At 46.6% G+C, this 16,417-nt stretch overlaps 1 protein-coding gene and 1 long non-coding RNA gene across 11 annotated transcripts in view; one reads left to right on the forward strand and one right to left on the reverse strand.

The window, feature by feature from the left end:
- Positions 1–16,417, forward strand: part of Tbc1d14 (TBC1 domain family, member 14) — a 99,290-nt gene that overhangs the window by 9,489 nt on the left and 73,384 nt on the right. For 9 of the 10 annotated variants that reach the window (XR_015636717.1, XR_015636719.1, XR_015636718.1 and 6 more), the window contains 1 exon segment: positions 6,395–7,136. Coding sequence is in view for 4 of the 10 variants with exons in the window: in XM_087583824.1 (XP_087439950.1) it covers positions 6,395–7,136 (742 nt within the window). In the remaining 6 variants the exon portion in view is untranslated. 10 annotated transcript variants of the gene reach the window in all.
- LOC148001403 (uncharacterized) lies at positions 9,053–15,609 on the reverse strand. Its single transcript, XR_015637491.1, has 3 exons — positions 15,254–15,609; positions 14,737–14,944; positions 9,053–12,813 (listed from the first exon to the last, which is right to left on the reverse strand). It is a non-coding gene; the product is annotated as an uncharacterized LOC148001403 (long non-coding RNA).

The raw sequence follows: 16,417 nt of genomic DNA on the forward strand, positions 1-16,417 counted from the left end.
TGTGTGTGTGTGTGTGTGTGTGTGTGTGTGAAGATTATGGCCATGGATTTGGGGAGGAGGAAATCAAGTGGTTGCGACTGGATTAGACTGTCTCACATAGCCCTGTCTACATTATTAGTAGAACTTGGCTCTCTTTGTTACTTGTCTTACACAAAGAACAGCCCTATGGGATGGATTTGGGCTGTTCCAAAACCTCAGGCAGTTTCCTCTTTGCTTCCTGCAGAACACATGAAACTTACGTGGTCTTGCTATGTGTTAAAAACAGCCTTCCTCATATGCCTGTTTCATATCTTGTGTGTTTGTCTCTGGTCCGGAAAGTGGTGACTAATCACCATTTACCCTGCATTTTGTCCCTCCCCTGGCAGTGTGCTCTTCCTCCCTAAATGGACTCAGTTAATGCTGAGTCTGCCCAGGTTAGAGTGCCTGCTGTAGGCACATTGTGTTGCTCTGATGTAGATGTCAGAAAATGACTATCACTGTGGAGAGTGGTTCCCATTGTCAGGTCCACATGTAACCTGCTGTTGTTCTGAGTGGATTGCCCAGTTGCAGTGTCTGGTGTGTGCACATGTTACCAGGACTCAGTCAGCTTTTCTGCCACTTGTATTGCTTCTGTTAGCATTGCCTTGTTCTTAGAATATGACCCAGATTTCAGTTGAATGCTCATGGATGGGGCTGTCTGGGAAACCTGCCCACTTGAGGACTTGGTTGTTAGTAATTAATTCAGCACATACTTTTAAAAATCCTTAATCTATGGTAGATGCTGAAGTCCAGAAATGAGTAAACTGTTCCTGCCTAAAGTTTGAGACCTGGTGGCCAGGGAACAGTTGTAAACAGGAGAATAGTTGTAAAATCTCATCATTTTAGGTGGGGTGTGGTAGAAGAGTCTAGAAAGAGCTTTATAGCTTCCTGAAGAAGCCAAGGAGGGGACAGAGGAGGAAGGAGGTGGTAAGCTCCCCAAGTTGGAGCTTCCCATGCCACAGTTGGCTAGAGCCCAAAACCCCCGATGACCTTGCTGGGCTGGAGCTCCTTGCTCTGTACAGTGGCCCCAGTTGGGCTGCATGTTGAAAAGTGGGGGAAGGTAGAGATGACGGGAGGGCCTTTGTATCTGCTTAGTGTGGGGAATTCGGGCTCAGTCTGTGCTTAGAAAGCATGTGACTTGGAGGCAGGCCACCTTCCTTAGGCCAACTTCCAAAGATCACCCTACGGCCTTGTCTCAGAAGCATGTGTTTTGTTTGTGCAACCTCCCCCTTTGGGGGCACTGGCAGAAGGCAGGAGGCCTGGAGTGTGGCCTCTGGTTTTATGGCATTGGTAGTACCAGGTGGAAGGGCCCAAGGAGCAGGTGGCCTTAGCCCTTTGCAGAGTTGGCTCTAGAGTATAGTTTTAGTTAGGATTACTATTGCTGTGACAAAACACCACAACCAAAAAGCAAGTTGAGGAGGAAAGGGTTTATTTGGCTCACACTTCCTTATTTTGTTCATCATCAAAGGAAGTCAGAACAGGAACTCAAACAAGGCAGGAACCTGGAGGCAGGAGCTGATGCAGGGGTTTTGTTTCTGGCCTGCTCCCCTAAGCTTGCTCAGCCTGTTTCCTTTTAGAACCCAGGACCACCAGCCCTGGGATTGAACCACCCACAATGGGCTGGGCCCTGTCAATAACTAAGAAAATGTCCTACAGTTAGATCTTATGGAAGCATTGTTGTCACGAGTCCCTCCTTTCAGTTATCTCTAGTTTGTGTGTTAAGTTGACATAAGAGTGAGTAGCCAGCACAAATATGCTGCAAGTGGAGCACTTTTTCCCTTTTAGGCTTATTTCCTCAAAGGCAGACACCCTGTTCCTGAGACTTAATGAATCACCAGAGGCCTCAGAGTTCATTTGGCTTTTCCCTGAAAGAGGCCCCAGAGACAGGGAACACCATGGCTCAGGGCTGGCAGCCCTACTTTCTTCCCCACTTCTTGACTAGTGCCATTGTCTGAATAAGATGGTTTCTCACCCCACAGACAGCACTAGCTAGGTGTTTGCCCAGGCCCTGACTGATGTGCACTCCCCCCCCCCCCCCCCCCCCGGAGCTGGGGACCGAACCCAGGGCCTTGCGCTCACTAGGCAAGCGCTCTACCACTGAGCTAAATCCCCAACCCCTGATGTGCACTTTTTTTTTTTTTTTTGGCATCTAATTTCTTTTTCTTTCTTTCTTTCTTTCTTTTTTTTTTTATTAACTTGAGTATTTCTTATATACATTTCGAGTGTTATTCCCTTTCCCGGTTTCCAGGCCAACATCCCCCTCCCCCCTCCCCTTCTTTATGGGTATTCCCCTCCCCATCCTCCCCACCCTTGCTGCCCTCCCCCCAACAATCTAGTTCACTGGGGGTTCAGTCTTAGCAGGACCCAGGGCTTCCCCTTCCACTGGTGCTCTTACTAGGATATTCATTGCTACCTATGAGGTCAGAGTCCAGGGTCAGTCCATGTATAGTCTTTAGGTAGTGGCTTAGTCCCTAGAAGCTCTGGTTGCTTGGCATTGTTGTACATATGGGGTCTCAAGCCCCTTCAAGCTCTTCCAGTTCTTTCTCTGATTCCTTCAACGGGGGTCCTATTCTCAGTTCAGTGGTTTGCTGCTGGCATTCGCCTCTGTATTTGCTGTATTCTGACTGTGTCTCTCAGGAGCGATCTACGTCCAGCTCCTGTCGGCCTGCACTTCTTTGCTTCATCCATCTTGTCTAATTGGATGGCTGTATATGTGTGGGCCACATGTGGGGCAGGCTCTGAATGGGTGTTCCTTCTGTGTCTGTTTTAATCTTTGCCTCTCTATTCCCTGCCAAGGGTATTCTTGTTCCCCTTTTACAGAAGGAGTGAAGCATTCACATTTTGATCATCCGTCTTGAGTTTCATTTGTTCTAGGCATTTAGGGTAATTCAAGCATTTGGGCTAATAGCCACTTATCAATGAGTGCATACCATGTGTGTTTTTCTGTGATTGGGTTACCTCACTCAGGATGATATTTTCCAGTTCCGACCATTTGCCTACGAATTTCATAAAGTCATTGTTTTTGATAGCTGAGTAGTATTCCATTATGTAGATGTACCACATTTTCTGTATCCATTCCTCTGTTGAAGGGCATCTGGGTTCTTTCCAGCTTCTGGCTATTATAAATAAGCCTGATGTGCACTCTTAAGAGCAGAATCTCTTGTTTACAGTTGAACTGCATCTCCTGCAAACACTCCAGACCCAGCTAGAAAACAAGGAAATATGGTTGTGGAGCACCTGTGAGGTCTGGTGTCTGGCTTCACCACACTTCCTTGTTTCTTTTGTCTTCAGACCAACCTGTAGTATAGTATTGTTCACGCTGGGGAGGCAGGAAGTTGAGGCTCAGAAAGGTTAAGCACCTCTCCTGAGGTCACCCCAGCTGATAAGTAGCAGAGCCAGAATTTCAGCTGTAAAGATTTCCTCTTCCGACTAAGGCCTTGTGCCCATTTGTTCTGCTGGAGTCTGATGGTGTTTTGATAATATAGTAACCTTTGCCTTTGTCAAAGATTAGCTCTTAACTATGTGATACATATTTCTTTATTCTTGCTTTAATTTAAAGAGTGCAACTTCCAATTTGTGAGTATTTGAATCTACTTGTATCTTTTCGTGATTCTTTTTTTTTTTTTTTTTTTTTTGGTCTTTTTTTTTCGGAGCTGGGGACCGAACCCAGGGCCTTGTGCTTCCTAGGCAAGCGCTCTACCACTGAGCTAAATCCCCAGCCCCATCTTTTCGTGATTCTTAACATAACAATTGGCTAGGTTTTCCCACAGCCCGGAACACAGATGGTGTGTGATGTCCTTGAGGGACACATGGCTGCTGGACTCAAGGTGGACATTAGGGCGAGCCATGCAAATTAAAATGTGCCAACACCTGCCGAAGGGACGCTCAACTCCCTGAGAATGAATTGAGTTTTTGTTGTAGGTTTAAAAACTTTTTCAGCCCTTATATAATTTTGTTTCTGTAACAACTAAATTTGCCTGTGTTTTTCTTGTGTTGTGGTACACTGTGGTTCTAACTTGTAAGAAAAATAGGTTATTAGTCAGAACAGCTCTGGAGTTAAATGAACCTTACTTGCAGGATCATAGTTTTCTGTGGCTCGGCTATTTCTGAATTCTGCCTCTCCATTCACTCCCTTCTGTCTCCATTTTTGCTCTTTGCTGCACTGTCTGACTGGCTTCTTCAGTTTTCTGGGAGGAGGAGATTACTTGCCTTCCCCTTTCTGCTTTTAATCAGTTTGCTTCTGCTGCACTTAAGGAGCTTGGCTACCTGAGGGCTGCAGGGGGCTTCTTGTAGAAGCTAGCCTAACATCTTAGGAGGGAACTCCTGTGTCTGCTGTGCCCTGACGTCTCCTGCCACTTCTTGTTTGATGAGAGCCGATGCTCCTCCTGGGCCAGGTGCCCGCTCGTTGCTTTCCTTGGTACTAATTTCCCCAAGGTTGTCTGTAGCGGAGCTGGGCTTCAGTCTGGAAGTAGCTGGAGGCTGGAGTTCTGGTCCTTAGGTTCTACTCTGTGGTCAGGTTAGGGTGCACCATCCCTTCTCTAGTTTTGACATTTCAAAAGAAAACAAGTGGTAACTTTTCCCAAGTGAGGGTGACTGTGTGCTAGGGGCTCTTCAGACTGGAATTTTCTCCTGGCCTGTGCCTGCCTCTTGGTCAGAGAATTGTTGGCATGGCTTTTGAGGTGTGTGTGGCCAGTGCTTTAGACTCTTCCCTCAAGCCCTGGCTTTTGCTCTTCTATTACTAACATATCTTCACTGAACTAACCTCCTGCCCTGGACTTTAAGGAGCCTGTTCCAAGCCATTTAAACCTAGGTATGGCCTTCCTTCTGACCCCCAAATCCTACCTCTCTAGCTAAGTCTGATCTTGGACTGTTCTGAGGGTTTGGCTTCTGTTGTGAAGGAAAAGCATACCCTGTCTTGTGCTTGAGTGACCATGGTAATGCTGTGGAAGGGAGTGGACAGTTGGGGTTTGCATGGGCAGTCTTCCTGCAGATGGCATGTTTGTAAGTGTATACTTTACATTGTTATTTTTCTATCTTTTTTTTAATTTTATTTTTTTATTAACTTGAGTATTTCTTATATACATTTCGAGTGTTATTCCCTTTCCCGGTTTCCGGGCAAACATCCCCTAATCCCTCCCCCTCCCCTTCTTTATGGGTGTTCCCCTCCCCATCCTCCCCCCATTGCTGCCCTCCCCCCCAACAATCTAGTTCACTGGGGGTTCAGTCTTAGCAGGACCCAGGGCTTCCCCTTCCACTGGTGCTCTTACTAGGATATTCATTGCTACATATGAGGTCAGAGTACAGGGTCAGTCCATGTATAGTCTTTAGGTAGTGGCTTAGTCCCTGGAAGCTCTGGTTGCTTGGCATTGTTGTACATATGGGGTCTCGAGCCCCTTCAAGCTCTTCCAGTTCTTTCTCTGATTCCTTCAATGGGGGTCTATTCTCAGGTTATTTTTCTATCTTAATGAAGTTAGCTTGTTTTTAATGCTGTACTACAATGACTAGGACTGAACCTATGGCTTTGCTCATTCTAGCTAAGTAGCACTACTACGCAATGTTCTCCTGCCCTAGTTCACAGCTTTAGGTCAGAGGTGTTCTGTTGACAGTTTGCCCCCTGTGTTGTCTTTGTACCTCTGTTACAGAAGGCCTGAGACAAGCAACTTGTAAGAATGAAAGGAGTATTTCAGCTCATTGTTTCAGAGAGTTCTTCAATCCATGGTGTTTTGGCCTTGTTGCTTTGGCTCCTATCATAGAATGCCATGATAGGAGCAGGTGACAGAAGAGTCCTGATTGGCTCATAGCACTCAGGAAACAAGATAATCTAGCTTTATCCAACCTCCTAAAGGCACCACCTCCAGTTGCACGACGGCCTTGGGACCAAGCCTTCAACATATGGGCATACAAGATCTAGAATGTAGCCTATTTCTACAAGAAAATGTCTTTCCTGCCTGGCACAGACATTTTACCTCCATTGCTGGCCTGGATGCAGGAGATGTGACTGGAGTGCGGGAGCTCATGGTGAAACTGTTTTCTCTAGATGATCCTCTGTGTGGGCTATTGTCCTGCTATTTCATGTCATGAGAGTGTGTTCAAGTTTTTGCTCAGAGCCTCGATTAGAACTTGAGTGTATAGGACTTTTTTTTTTTTAACTTCTTTTTGACATTGAATATCACGAGGGCTGGTCTCAAATTCAGTCTTGCCTGTCTCCCAGTGCTGGTTTTACTAGTGAGTGCCACCACATCCAACTTTCTCTTTCAAAGGCACCCTTTTAAGCAGGATCATCCAGCCTCTGGAGCTCTGTGTTCAGAGATATCTGAGGAATGGCATCTTTGGATCTATATACACATTTTTAATTCCCATGTCTGTATTTCTCTAGTTTCTTCTTGGACCAAGATGACTGATGGAAACCTTTCCACCTCTATGAATGGTGTAGCATTGATGGGCATTCTAGATGGTCGGCCAGGAGACTCCCTTCAGGAATTGCAACACCTTAGTATCAAGGCAGTGCCCAGATCCCTTTCAGTGCCTGACTATGGACCTACACTAAAACTTGGTGCTTTGGAAGATCGACACAGCCTTCAGTCAGTGGACTCGGGCATTCCTACCCTGGAGATTGGCAACCCAGAGCCTGTTCCCTGCAGTGTGGTCCATGTGAAGAGAAAGCAGTCTGAGTCAGAGATCATCCCGGAGCGGGCCTTCCAGAGTGCGTGCCCCTTGCCATCCTGTACACCCTCAGCTCCCACTGGCAGCGAACGGGAGCAAGCTGTGCGGAAGTCTTCCACCTTTCCCAGGACAGGCTATGACTCAGTGAAACTCTACAGCCCCACCTCCAAAGCCTTGAGCCGAAGTGACGATGTCTCTGTCTGCAGTGTGTCTAGTCTTGGCACAGAACTGTCAACCACATTGTCGGTTAGCAATGAGGACATCTTGGACCTCATGGTCACGAGCAATTCCAGTGCCATTGTGACGCTGGAGAACGATGATGACCCCCAGTTTACTGATGTCACCCTGAGCTCCATCAAGGAAACCAGTGACTTACACCAGCAGGATTGTGTTGCTGAGACTGAGGAGGGGAGGAAATTGAGGCTATTGCAACCATTCAGCCACTTCTTCACAAGGTAACGCCTTTGCTATTTGGAGCAGAGACAGGGCAACAGATGCAGACCTGTTGCCTTGTGCCTCCTTGTCTTAATTGTATGTCTCCTGTGCGTTGTTAGTAAGAGCTGTGTCCTACAGACAACTGTGCCTTTTCCTGGCACCTCGGTACTGTGGAGTAGTGTGTTGTGGCCAGGTTGGCTGCTGACTCAACGGTTTGGCTTCTCACTGCCCTCTCCCCTTCTGTGTCCTTGGCTCACGTGAATAGTCTTTGTTGCTTGTTGGCCTCCTGCCTTTTGAGGGTGGGGTCACCCACAGGCCCTTAGTGCCCTTACTTTGTCATTCACGAGTTACACTAATTCACTAAGAAACTAATGGTTTCTTAGGGCAGGCAAAAGGGTGCTGGTGAGATTGGCATCAGCAACTCTGTTTCTAATCCTGCTCTTTTTTTTTTTTTTTTTTTTTTTTGGTTCTTTTTTTCGGAGCTGGGGACTGAACCCAGGGCCTTGCGCTTCCTAGGTAAGCGCTCTACCACTGAGCTAAATCCCCAGCCCCTCTAATCCTGCTCTTAGTGGCAGACATTGGGGCTGCCATCTCCAAATGCTTTAGTCATGCTGCCAGTACCTGTCTGGAGGGCCTTTTTCTTGTATTCTGGTCCTGGCCATGCTATTGAGGGCATGTGCCTTGGCTGCCCTGCAGCCACACAGTTCTTAATGTGTTGATCCTACCATGTACTATGTGATGCCTTGTCACCCAGGTCCCCAACAAGCCTTCTGGGCTTCCTGTGTGTCCCTAGAGCACTCTGGGGAGTATTGCTTCTATTTCTTCCTCTGATTTGTTTTTATGCTTTTGTTCAGCAAGAGTGTCTAAGGCTCTGTTCTAGGCAGGTCATATGGGAGTCACAGGGTGATGGACATGATCTTAGGTCACGATGGAGGGAGAGTTTATAATCTGGGGTTGCTGTGCCTCCACCAGTCACAGAAGCTGAGGTCCTTTACAGAGGGTGTGGGTTTATGGATTATCTATTTAGAATTGTAATCTGCCCCACATTTGTTCTTTGGAGGCTTCTGGGCTATGAACTTGGCAAGTAGGAACATAAGGCACATGCTTCTAGCAAGTCAGTGTTGGACTTTGCAATACTTGGTGTGATATGCTGTCTAGAGCTAACCAGAGACATGTAGTTACTTAGGGTTCCCCAGTTGCTTCATCAAGCAAATGTGGAGTATTCCCAGTCAGTCTAAGGCCAGTCCTCAGTAAGATGGTCTTCACATGGCTTGCCGTCTTCTCCGGACACCTTTGTTCTTGATGTGCCTGCTGGAGAACTTATTCAGTGTCTGAAGCCCTTGTGTGTGCTTCTGAGGCCTCCCATCCAGCAGTGCTGGGGGGTCTCCTCTTGTGTAGCTGGCTGGGTCCTGTTATTTGGATGAGTGTTTGCAGTTTTTCCATGTTGAGGAGTTACCAGAGGGCCTTATGAGTGACTCCTCAGGTCAATCTCAGGGGAGGAGCTTGCCAATACACAGGTTTTCATAGTCACCTAGGAGACAGGGACCCTTAGCAAACCTGGAGACTTTTTGGAAGTAGGGGTGCCTGGGAAGTAGTGCAGTGGGGACAGCTTGGTTTACAGGTCAGTCACATCCTAGCTATGTGACCTTGAGAATCACTTACCTTCACTGAGGTTACTGAGTCCCTAGCAGTACTGAGGAGGGCCGTGGGAGCCTGATGTGTCATTGGCTTTGCTTCACTTACCTCGTTGTCCCCATCATCACAGTGTTTGCTGTCTCTGCTTATTTTCCCCAGAATTGGAGTGAAGAGCTCCTGTGTGACTGTGGAATTAGGTGGATTAATATGTTTAAGGCTTAATATAGATAACCTGACACATGGATGAGGTCTTCATTAGGGTTACTGTTACTGTGATAAATACCAGGATCAAAAGCAACTTGGGAAGGAAAGGGTTTATTTGACTTATATTTCCATGCACTGTTCATCATTGAAGGAAGTCAGGACAGGAACTCAAACAGAGTAGGATCTGATACAGAGACCATTCAGGGATGCTGCTTATGGTGGCTTGCTCAGCCTGCTTTCTTTCTCAGAACCACCAGCCCAGGGATAGCACCAACCATAATAGGCTGGGCCCTCTCCCCATTATTACCAGTTAATAATTAGTTAACAATTATAGCTGGATATTATGGAGGCATTTTTTTGATCGAGGTTCCCTCTTCTCAGGTAACTTTAGCTTGTGTCAAGTTGACATAAGATCAGCACAGATGACTTTACATATCAGCAGTTTGGGTGATCATGGCTACTCCCTGATGTATTGCTACCTTTGTCTTATGGGGAACTGGGTAGAAGTGAGTTGCCTGTTGAAACTTTTTCCCCTTTGGAGAAAATACTTTGCATTTTGCAGTTTCTAGACCCTCTTATTTCTTGGTTCCTGCTTCTGTATTCTTGGTTGGCAGCTCTGACCTGTTACAAGGAGCCACACTGAAGCGCTGAAGCAGGGGATATAAAAACAAAGGAGTCCAAGTGAGACAGCAATGCATGGAGTCTCGTGTTGCCCCATGGAAACTGGGGGTGTCACTGCCGTTTGTTTTACCTTTATTTTTGTAACATACACCCGTGCATCACATTACCCTGAGCTCTGCACTGGTTCCTGCTCTCCTAGACATGGTGGATATCCTGGGAGGGTGGGCCCTGCAGTTGGGAACACTGGGTCAGGGCTCAGGTGACATAGGTTTATTGTCAGCTCTCTTAATAGCTGTGTGACCTTGTATAGCTTTAATGGGGAAAAATGGCTCCAGGAAGATCAAATAGCTAAGGCACCTGGCTTCCTGGGATTATTTAAGTAGTAGCTTTCTCTGGTTTGACCAGAGCATATTTTATTTTTTAATGCTTTTGTGAGCTTTTGACCCCATACTGTACATTTCTTCAGTTGAACCCATTGCCTAGTAACTTAATGCAGAATTTCTGTACCACGAATTGTTAATGTTTGAGATTGTACTTCTGTGGGCAGCTGTCCAGTGTATTGCAACATTCCTGACCTCTGCCCACTAGATACTGGCACCATCCTGCAACTGTGAAGACCAAAGTGTCTCTGGACATTGCCACATGTTCTGGGATGGCAATGGATGAAGCCTTTCTGATGCGCTGGGCTTACTAACAGATGACAACTTTGCTCCCAAATAGCTTCCTCGAAGCTCATTTACTAGTGTAATTTGAGCAGAATTCCTCATCTTACATGGAAGAGAGCAGTGTTAGGGGATCCTCTGAGTCCAGGGTGACAGTCCAGTGGCTGAGGAATTCAGTAGCAATGCTTGTGGTGTGGCCACTTCCCTCAGGCTATGGGGTTGTTTCCATGAAGCCCAAGGTTTAATCTGCTAATCCACATGGTCTAGGAAGTAATAATTAGCTTTTCCTGCTAATAATTATGGGGGCAGACACAGCCTTTGGGGATGTGCCTGGCTGTGCTTAAAGGTCTAGAATGATGGATTTTTCTAGTCTGCTTCCTGACCTGGCAGAGAACCCTTTCGGGGCACAGTCTTTGTCTGGCTAGCCTGACTTTTACTTGTAATTCAAAGACAGTGCAAGGACCATGGTGGTTTGAGAATAGGGCTGGGAGCCTCAGAAGCTCTGTCATTTTGCGCTATGTGACCCTGAGAAAGCCATTTAACCTTTGCAGCCTCTACCGTGTACTTGGGTGACCTGGGACTAATTGCTCCTCTAGTGAAGAGCTAAGACGAGAGGGACAGAGCCATAACTCAGGGTTAGAGCATTTGTCTGGTGTGTGTGAGGCCCTGGTTTCCATCCCTGGCACTGCAAAACAAATACAAAAAGCACGCAAGCGAAGAGCTAATAATGCAAGTGTTCAGTGAGGAAATAGAAGTTAACTCACAAGGCAGAGTGAGCTCCATACATATGCTGCTTTTGGCTTGCTTTTCTCCTTTTGTTGAGGTTTCATATGAGATTTCAGTGTTATTTTTAAAAATTGTCCTCCGGGTAAAGATATTTGCCACCACCAGTTTAAAAGTGAATCTTCAGATAGATACTTTGATATGATATGAATGTGTCTAACCACAGTCTTAGTTCCTGTACAGAGCTGGGCTTTTGGGATTTGACCCATTGACTGGTGATCATAGGGTATGATAAATAGGAAATCTGTGGACTGGAGGCAGCTTATAAAGAGGAGGTGAATTCATTTACCAGGATGAGGGTGCACTTTTGTGTGCCTGGTGCTGCTCTTTGATTTGTGTGGCTTCCTTTTTCAGGCTGCATGGTAATGGAGAGGTAGCATGAGGTGGGACCAGGCTGCCTGTTTATCCTTTGGGCTGCTCTCCTTGTAGCTGCTTTTCTGGACTTTATTAGCTGCAGAGCAGAAGTCTATTCCTAGCCTCTTGCTGCTAGAGTTTTGGACATGGATTAGGGTCATCCAGTTCCTCCCACTGTGGGAGGTTTGAGGCAGAAATAAGATGCAAGCCATTTTTTTCTCTTTGCTGCTCTCTGGTGCCTACTGAGGTTGGAGAGGTTGGAGGCTTTCCTGCAGTGTTGACAGTGTCTGTTTTCAGCTTCCTGGATGCCGAGGGCAGTTGCCGTGCAGGAAAGCCCTGTGCTCCCTCCCAAAGGCAGTGATACTGATTTCTTGCTGACTTGAACGAGTCCAGCCACATCTGCACCTCAGGTAAATCAGTTCCGTGTTGCTCAGTGACCTACTCTAGGAGTCAGGGAATCATCAGAATCTGCTTCTTCCTATGACCTTGAGACCATCTTATTCCTTGTGTTAAATCCATTTCTGCTTTAAACACTTAGAATGTTTTTGTATCTTGCACTGGGAACTTAACTGATTCAGGAACATGCTGGTAATTTTGCTTCTATGTGTGAAAACTATGCAGAGGTTGATTAACTTGCCAGGGGATTCAAAGATGATGCAGGGCTGGGGTCTCTGACCTTTAGGTTTATGATCTTCAAGAGAGGAAAAGTTCACACTTAGGTGTTGGGCAAAATGGGAGGTGTGTAGCCAGCACAGTAATATTGATTCAGTTTTATGTTGTTGACTTACTTTCTAATGTTACGATGATTTTAGAATTAGCACTAGGGAAATGAGAGATAACATTTGATTTATAATTATGACTTTCTTACAAAATCTGTTTGCTATTGTCCTGTCTTAGTTTTTGATGCGCACCAGAACACGTGCTGTGAATTGGAGCTGCTGCTGGTGTGGGCACATGCTTGTGCATGGCTGAGAAGCCTGGCAAGGAAGGCTGGGTGATGGTTTCTTGACTTAGCTGTGCCATGGTGTGCTGGCCTGTGGTCTTGGGTTAGGCAGGCACTCAGACTTTGTGTCTGTGTGCTTGTCCGTGAGATAAGCCGAGGTGTACCTGCTTGGGGGTCTGTGAGAATGAGAGAGCCATCTCATGTTATCAGCGGTTAAGCTCCAAGAGCTAGGCAGAAGAGAAGGACATTCCAAGATGGGCAGGCGCTGCCCAGGTCACTGTGTTAAATCTTTCTGCTGTGGGACGAGGACAAGAAACAAGACATAATCTAACTTAAGAGAAAAGCTAATAGATTGGAATAGGGCAAAACAAAAAGAAGGAAAAGGGCCTGTGAAAAGGGCCATGAAACAGTTCCAGATGTAGAGGCCACTTAGTCATACACTCGGGAATCCCATGGGAATTCTAAACTGGGTGTCATCACATATATGCAGAGGACCTGTAGGGTAAAAGGAGAGGTAAAATGTATTTAAATAAAGTAAAAGTAAATAGAAATCTGACCTGGACAAGGAACTCCTGTGAGGCTGTTTGTCGCCTGCTGACATCTAGTATTGGGCACACAGCCTGCCCTTAAGAGGAGTTTGTTCCCCAAACTGCCTGCCTGCCTGCCTGCCTGCCTGCCTGCCTGGGAGGAAACTAAATTTTCATTTGCAAGTGGTTGTCAACTGGAGATAGTTTCTGGGTTAGGGATGGGGACATGTGTCCCTTTCTTTCAGTTCTTATGACTCCATCTGGAATAGACCTGGGCAGGTGCTCAGTCTCTGTGAGTCTATCTGTTCTTTGATCCCGTTGTTGTAGAGGGCATAACTCATGTTTAAAACCTGAGTGATATTCCTCTGTATGGATTTGGCATAGTTTATCTATTTGCTCATCAAGGGCATCGCAGTTGCTTCCGAGTTTTGGCATATCTGAACAGCTGCTGTTGTAAAGAGCCATGTGGGTGGGGGGTTTTCAAATCTTTGGGTACATCCCAAGGTACGCAGTTGCTATACTGTATAAGCCTGTTCAGTGGCAGAGAAACTGCCTGTTCTACAGTGGCTTCACTTTTTATATTCCCAGCAGCAGTGATGAGAATTCCCTTTGTTCTGTCCCCTCACCAGTGTTTGCTCTCATCCCTTCTTGTATCACTCTGGTGGTTTTGTTTTGTTTTTGGTCAAGTAGGATGTAGGGTCCTCAGCTGAAAATGCTCTGGTGTAAGATAACAAATGGTACAACAAAATACCATTGAGTGGATGTCTGGACAGTGAATCCTGGAGACTGGGAGGTTCAGAATAGAGGTGTCAGTAGATTTGTATCCATGGACACAGCAAGGTTGTTTTGATGGATAGTGTCTTACTTATTTTTCTTGTTGCTGTGGCAAAAAGCAACAGAAGAAAGGAAGGAAGGAAGGGAGGAAGGAAGGAAGGGTTTATTGTGCCTCACGCTTATTCATACAGTCCATCGTGGCAGGGAAGTAATGGTGACAGGAGCGTGTGGCAGGTGGTCATATGGCATCCGACATCAGGCAGCAGAGACAGGTGAGCCCATGGGACAGTGCTACTCACATTCAGAGCGGCTCTTCCTTCTTCCATTAATTCCATTTTTCCTTCTTTCCATTTTCTGGAAATGCCCTTATAGATCTACTGGGGATTTATTTCTATGGTGATCCTAAATCCTATCAAGTTGGCAGTCAAGATTAATCATCCCAGACAGCCATCTTTTAAAAAATATTTTAATATTTATGGGGGTTGGGAGCATGAATGCCAGAGAAAGGTGTTGGATCCCTTGGAACTGGAGTTACAGGAGTTACTGGAGTTATAGTTGTGAACTGCCTGATGTGGGTTCTGGGAACCAAGCTTGGGTCCTCTGTAAGAACAGCAAGCGCTCTTAACACTGAGCCATGTCTCCACCCCAGTAGTCATCTTTTTGCTGTATCCTCACGTGCTAAAGGGGCAACTCTTTGGGGCCTCTTGTATGTGGATACCAGTCAGCCATGATGCCTTTGTCTGGGATTCTTCCTAAATCTGTCTGTCACTCAGTACTGTCAACCTGGGGATTAGAATTTCAGCATGTAAATTTGGGGGCGGAGAACACAAATATTCAGGCCTTAGCCACAAGGGTGGAGTATTGTGTTTGAGGAAAGGGGTGGGGCTGAGGTCATCCTGACAAGTATGCATTTGGGCAGGGAAGGAAACAGCTGGGTACTGCTGAGTGACTGGAAGCCAGCTAGTCAGTATGCCTATTAACTTCTCAGCCCCAGCTTTGTTTCCCTTGAAACAAAGGCACTTGGGTGGGGCAGTGACTTAGGGTTTTACTGCTATGAACAGACACCATGACCAAGGCAACTCTTATAAAGGACAACATTTAATTGAGGCTGGCTTACCGTTTCAGAGCTTCAGTCCAGTATCATCAAGGCAGGAGGAGCATGGCAACATCCAGGCAGGCATGGTGCAGGCAGAGCTGAGAGTTCTACATCTTCATCTGAAGGAAGCCAGGAACAGACTCAGGCAGCTCGGAGGAAAGGTCTTCAAGCCCACCTCTACTGTGACACACTTCCTCCAACAAGGCCATACTTCTAATAGTGCCAGTCTCTAGGCCAAGCATATACAAACCAGTGTTGTCATTTTTTTTTTTTATTACAATGAAGTAAGAAAGAAGTAGGAATTGGGGATACATGTAGGTATGGTCACAGAGGTAAGTTTTGATTTTGTGCTAGGCAGCACGGGCCTCTTGCAGGTGATGGTACTCGGAAGGGAGGAGGTCAGAAGGAGCTCCGTGGCGACTGTGAGGTTTTCCTCTCTGAACCTATTCCATTCGACTGGTGGTTTAAGTTGTGTTTGGAGATGCTAGCAGAGAAGGTTGAGGAAAAGAGGCAAAGTGCCCTTGTTATATATACTCACCCTTAAATGTTGAGGATGAGGAAGGCAGGATGTCAACTCAAGTTCCTTGTTCTGATAGGCACACTTGGCCTTGATAAAAGAGACCTTCCCATGGTTTAAGAAGGTTCCATTTATGAGTAGCACCTATCTTTCAGGCCGAGGTTGGTTTGGGGTAGAGGTTGGTGCATGGCTCCTGTCTAGTGGAAGGCCAGGACTCTGAATAGCCCTGAATGTAGGCCATGCAGATGCCCCTTGTCAAGGGCCCACTAGTGACTAAAGTACTTAGGAAGTATACGGGCCATGGTTGTTCCATGTGCTCTGCACTCTGGTGGGCATGACCAAGCACTGTCCTCTAGAGAGGTCCAGGTTACTATGGCAAGAGGGGAAGTGAATGCTAAGAGGAAATGCTCCGAGGAACATGGGCCATCACCATGTGGGTATGACGTGCTACTTCCTCATTTCTCTCCAGGGACCCCACCCTTACAGCTGGTTGTCTATATTTGATGTTCCCTTCACATTCCCTGCTGGGTAAGAATCTATACAGCAACTCCTCCCTAAGACCAGCCTGCAGAGGACTTAGTGACACTGTTTCTTTGCTTCTCTTGAGAGGCCACATCCCAGAGTCCTGTGTGCAGCACATGCTTAACCCAGAGAGCATGTTCTGTCCAGCCGTGGAGATCATCTGTATGTCCCAAGTAGTTCCTATCTTCAATAGACCAGTCCATGGAGGATGCTGGGGGAGTGCATGTCGTCCCAAGCTGCTCTATGCTAGTGCTTCAGCTGTATTGGCAGGCTCTGTGTTTAGTTCCTTGGGTATTCCCTGTGGCAACACTCAGCAGATTATCTCTGCTGGTTGGAACCCTTCACAGACAGACAGCATGGGACCTGCAAGAGGGATGGATGCCTTGGCTGAATGACTAGGATGTCTGCTTTCTTGAGCTTCTGTGGACTTGCCTGGAGTAAGGGCTGAAGAGACATACTGAAGCGCTCCAGGTGGCTGATGACAGATTCTTCTTTAGTAGCAGAAGCTGTCCGACCATGCCATCCCTTCTTGTGATATATGGAGAAGTTGCTTTGTAGACATGGTTTTCTTGTGTGTTAGGTAGAGATTTGGCCCAGCTGGTTTCAGAGTCACTCATGACTAAGAGCTTTCCTGAATCACATCTCAGCTTATGGCCCCTGTCT

This window comes from Rattus norvegicus, chromosome 14, assembly GCF_021556685.1.
Source record: "Rattus norvegicus strain SHRSP/BbbUtx chromosome 14, alternate assembly SHRSP_T2T, whole genome shotgun sequence".
NCBI classification, from domain to species: Eukaryota; Metazoa; Chordata; class Mammalia; order Rodentia; family Muridae; genus Rattus; species Rattus norvegicus.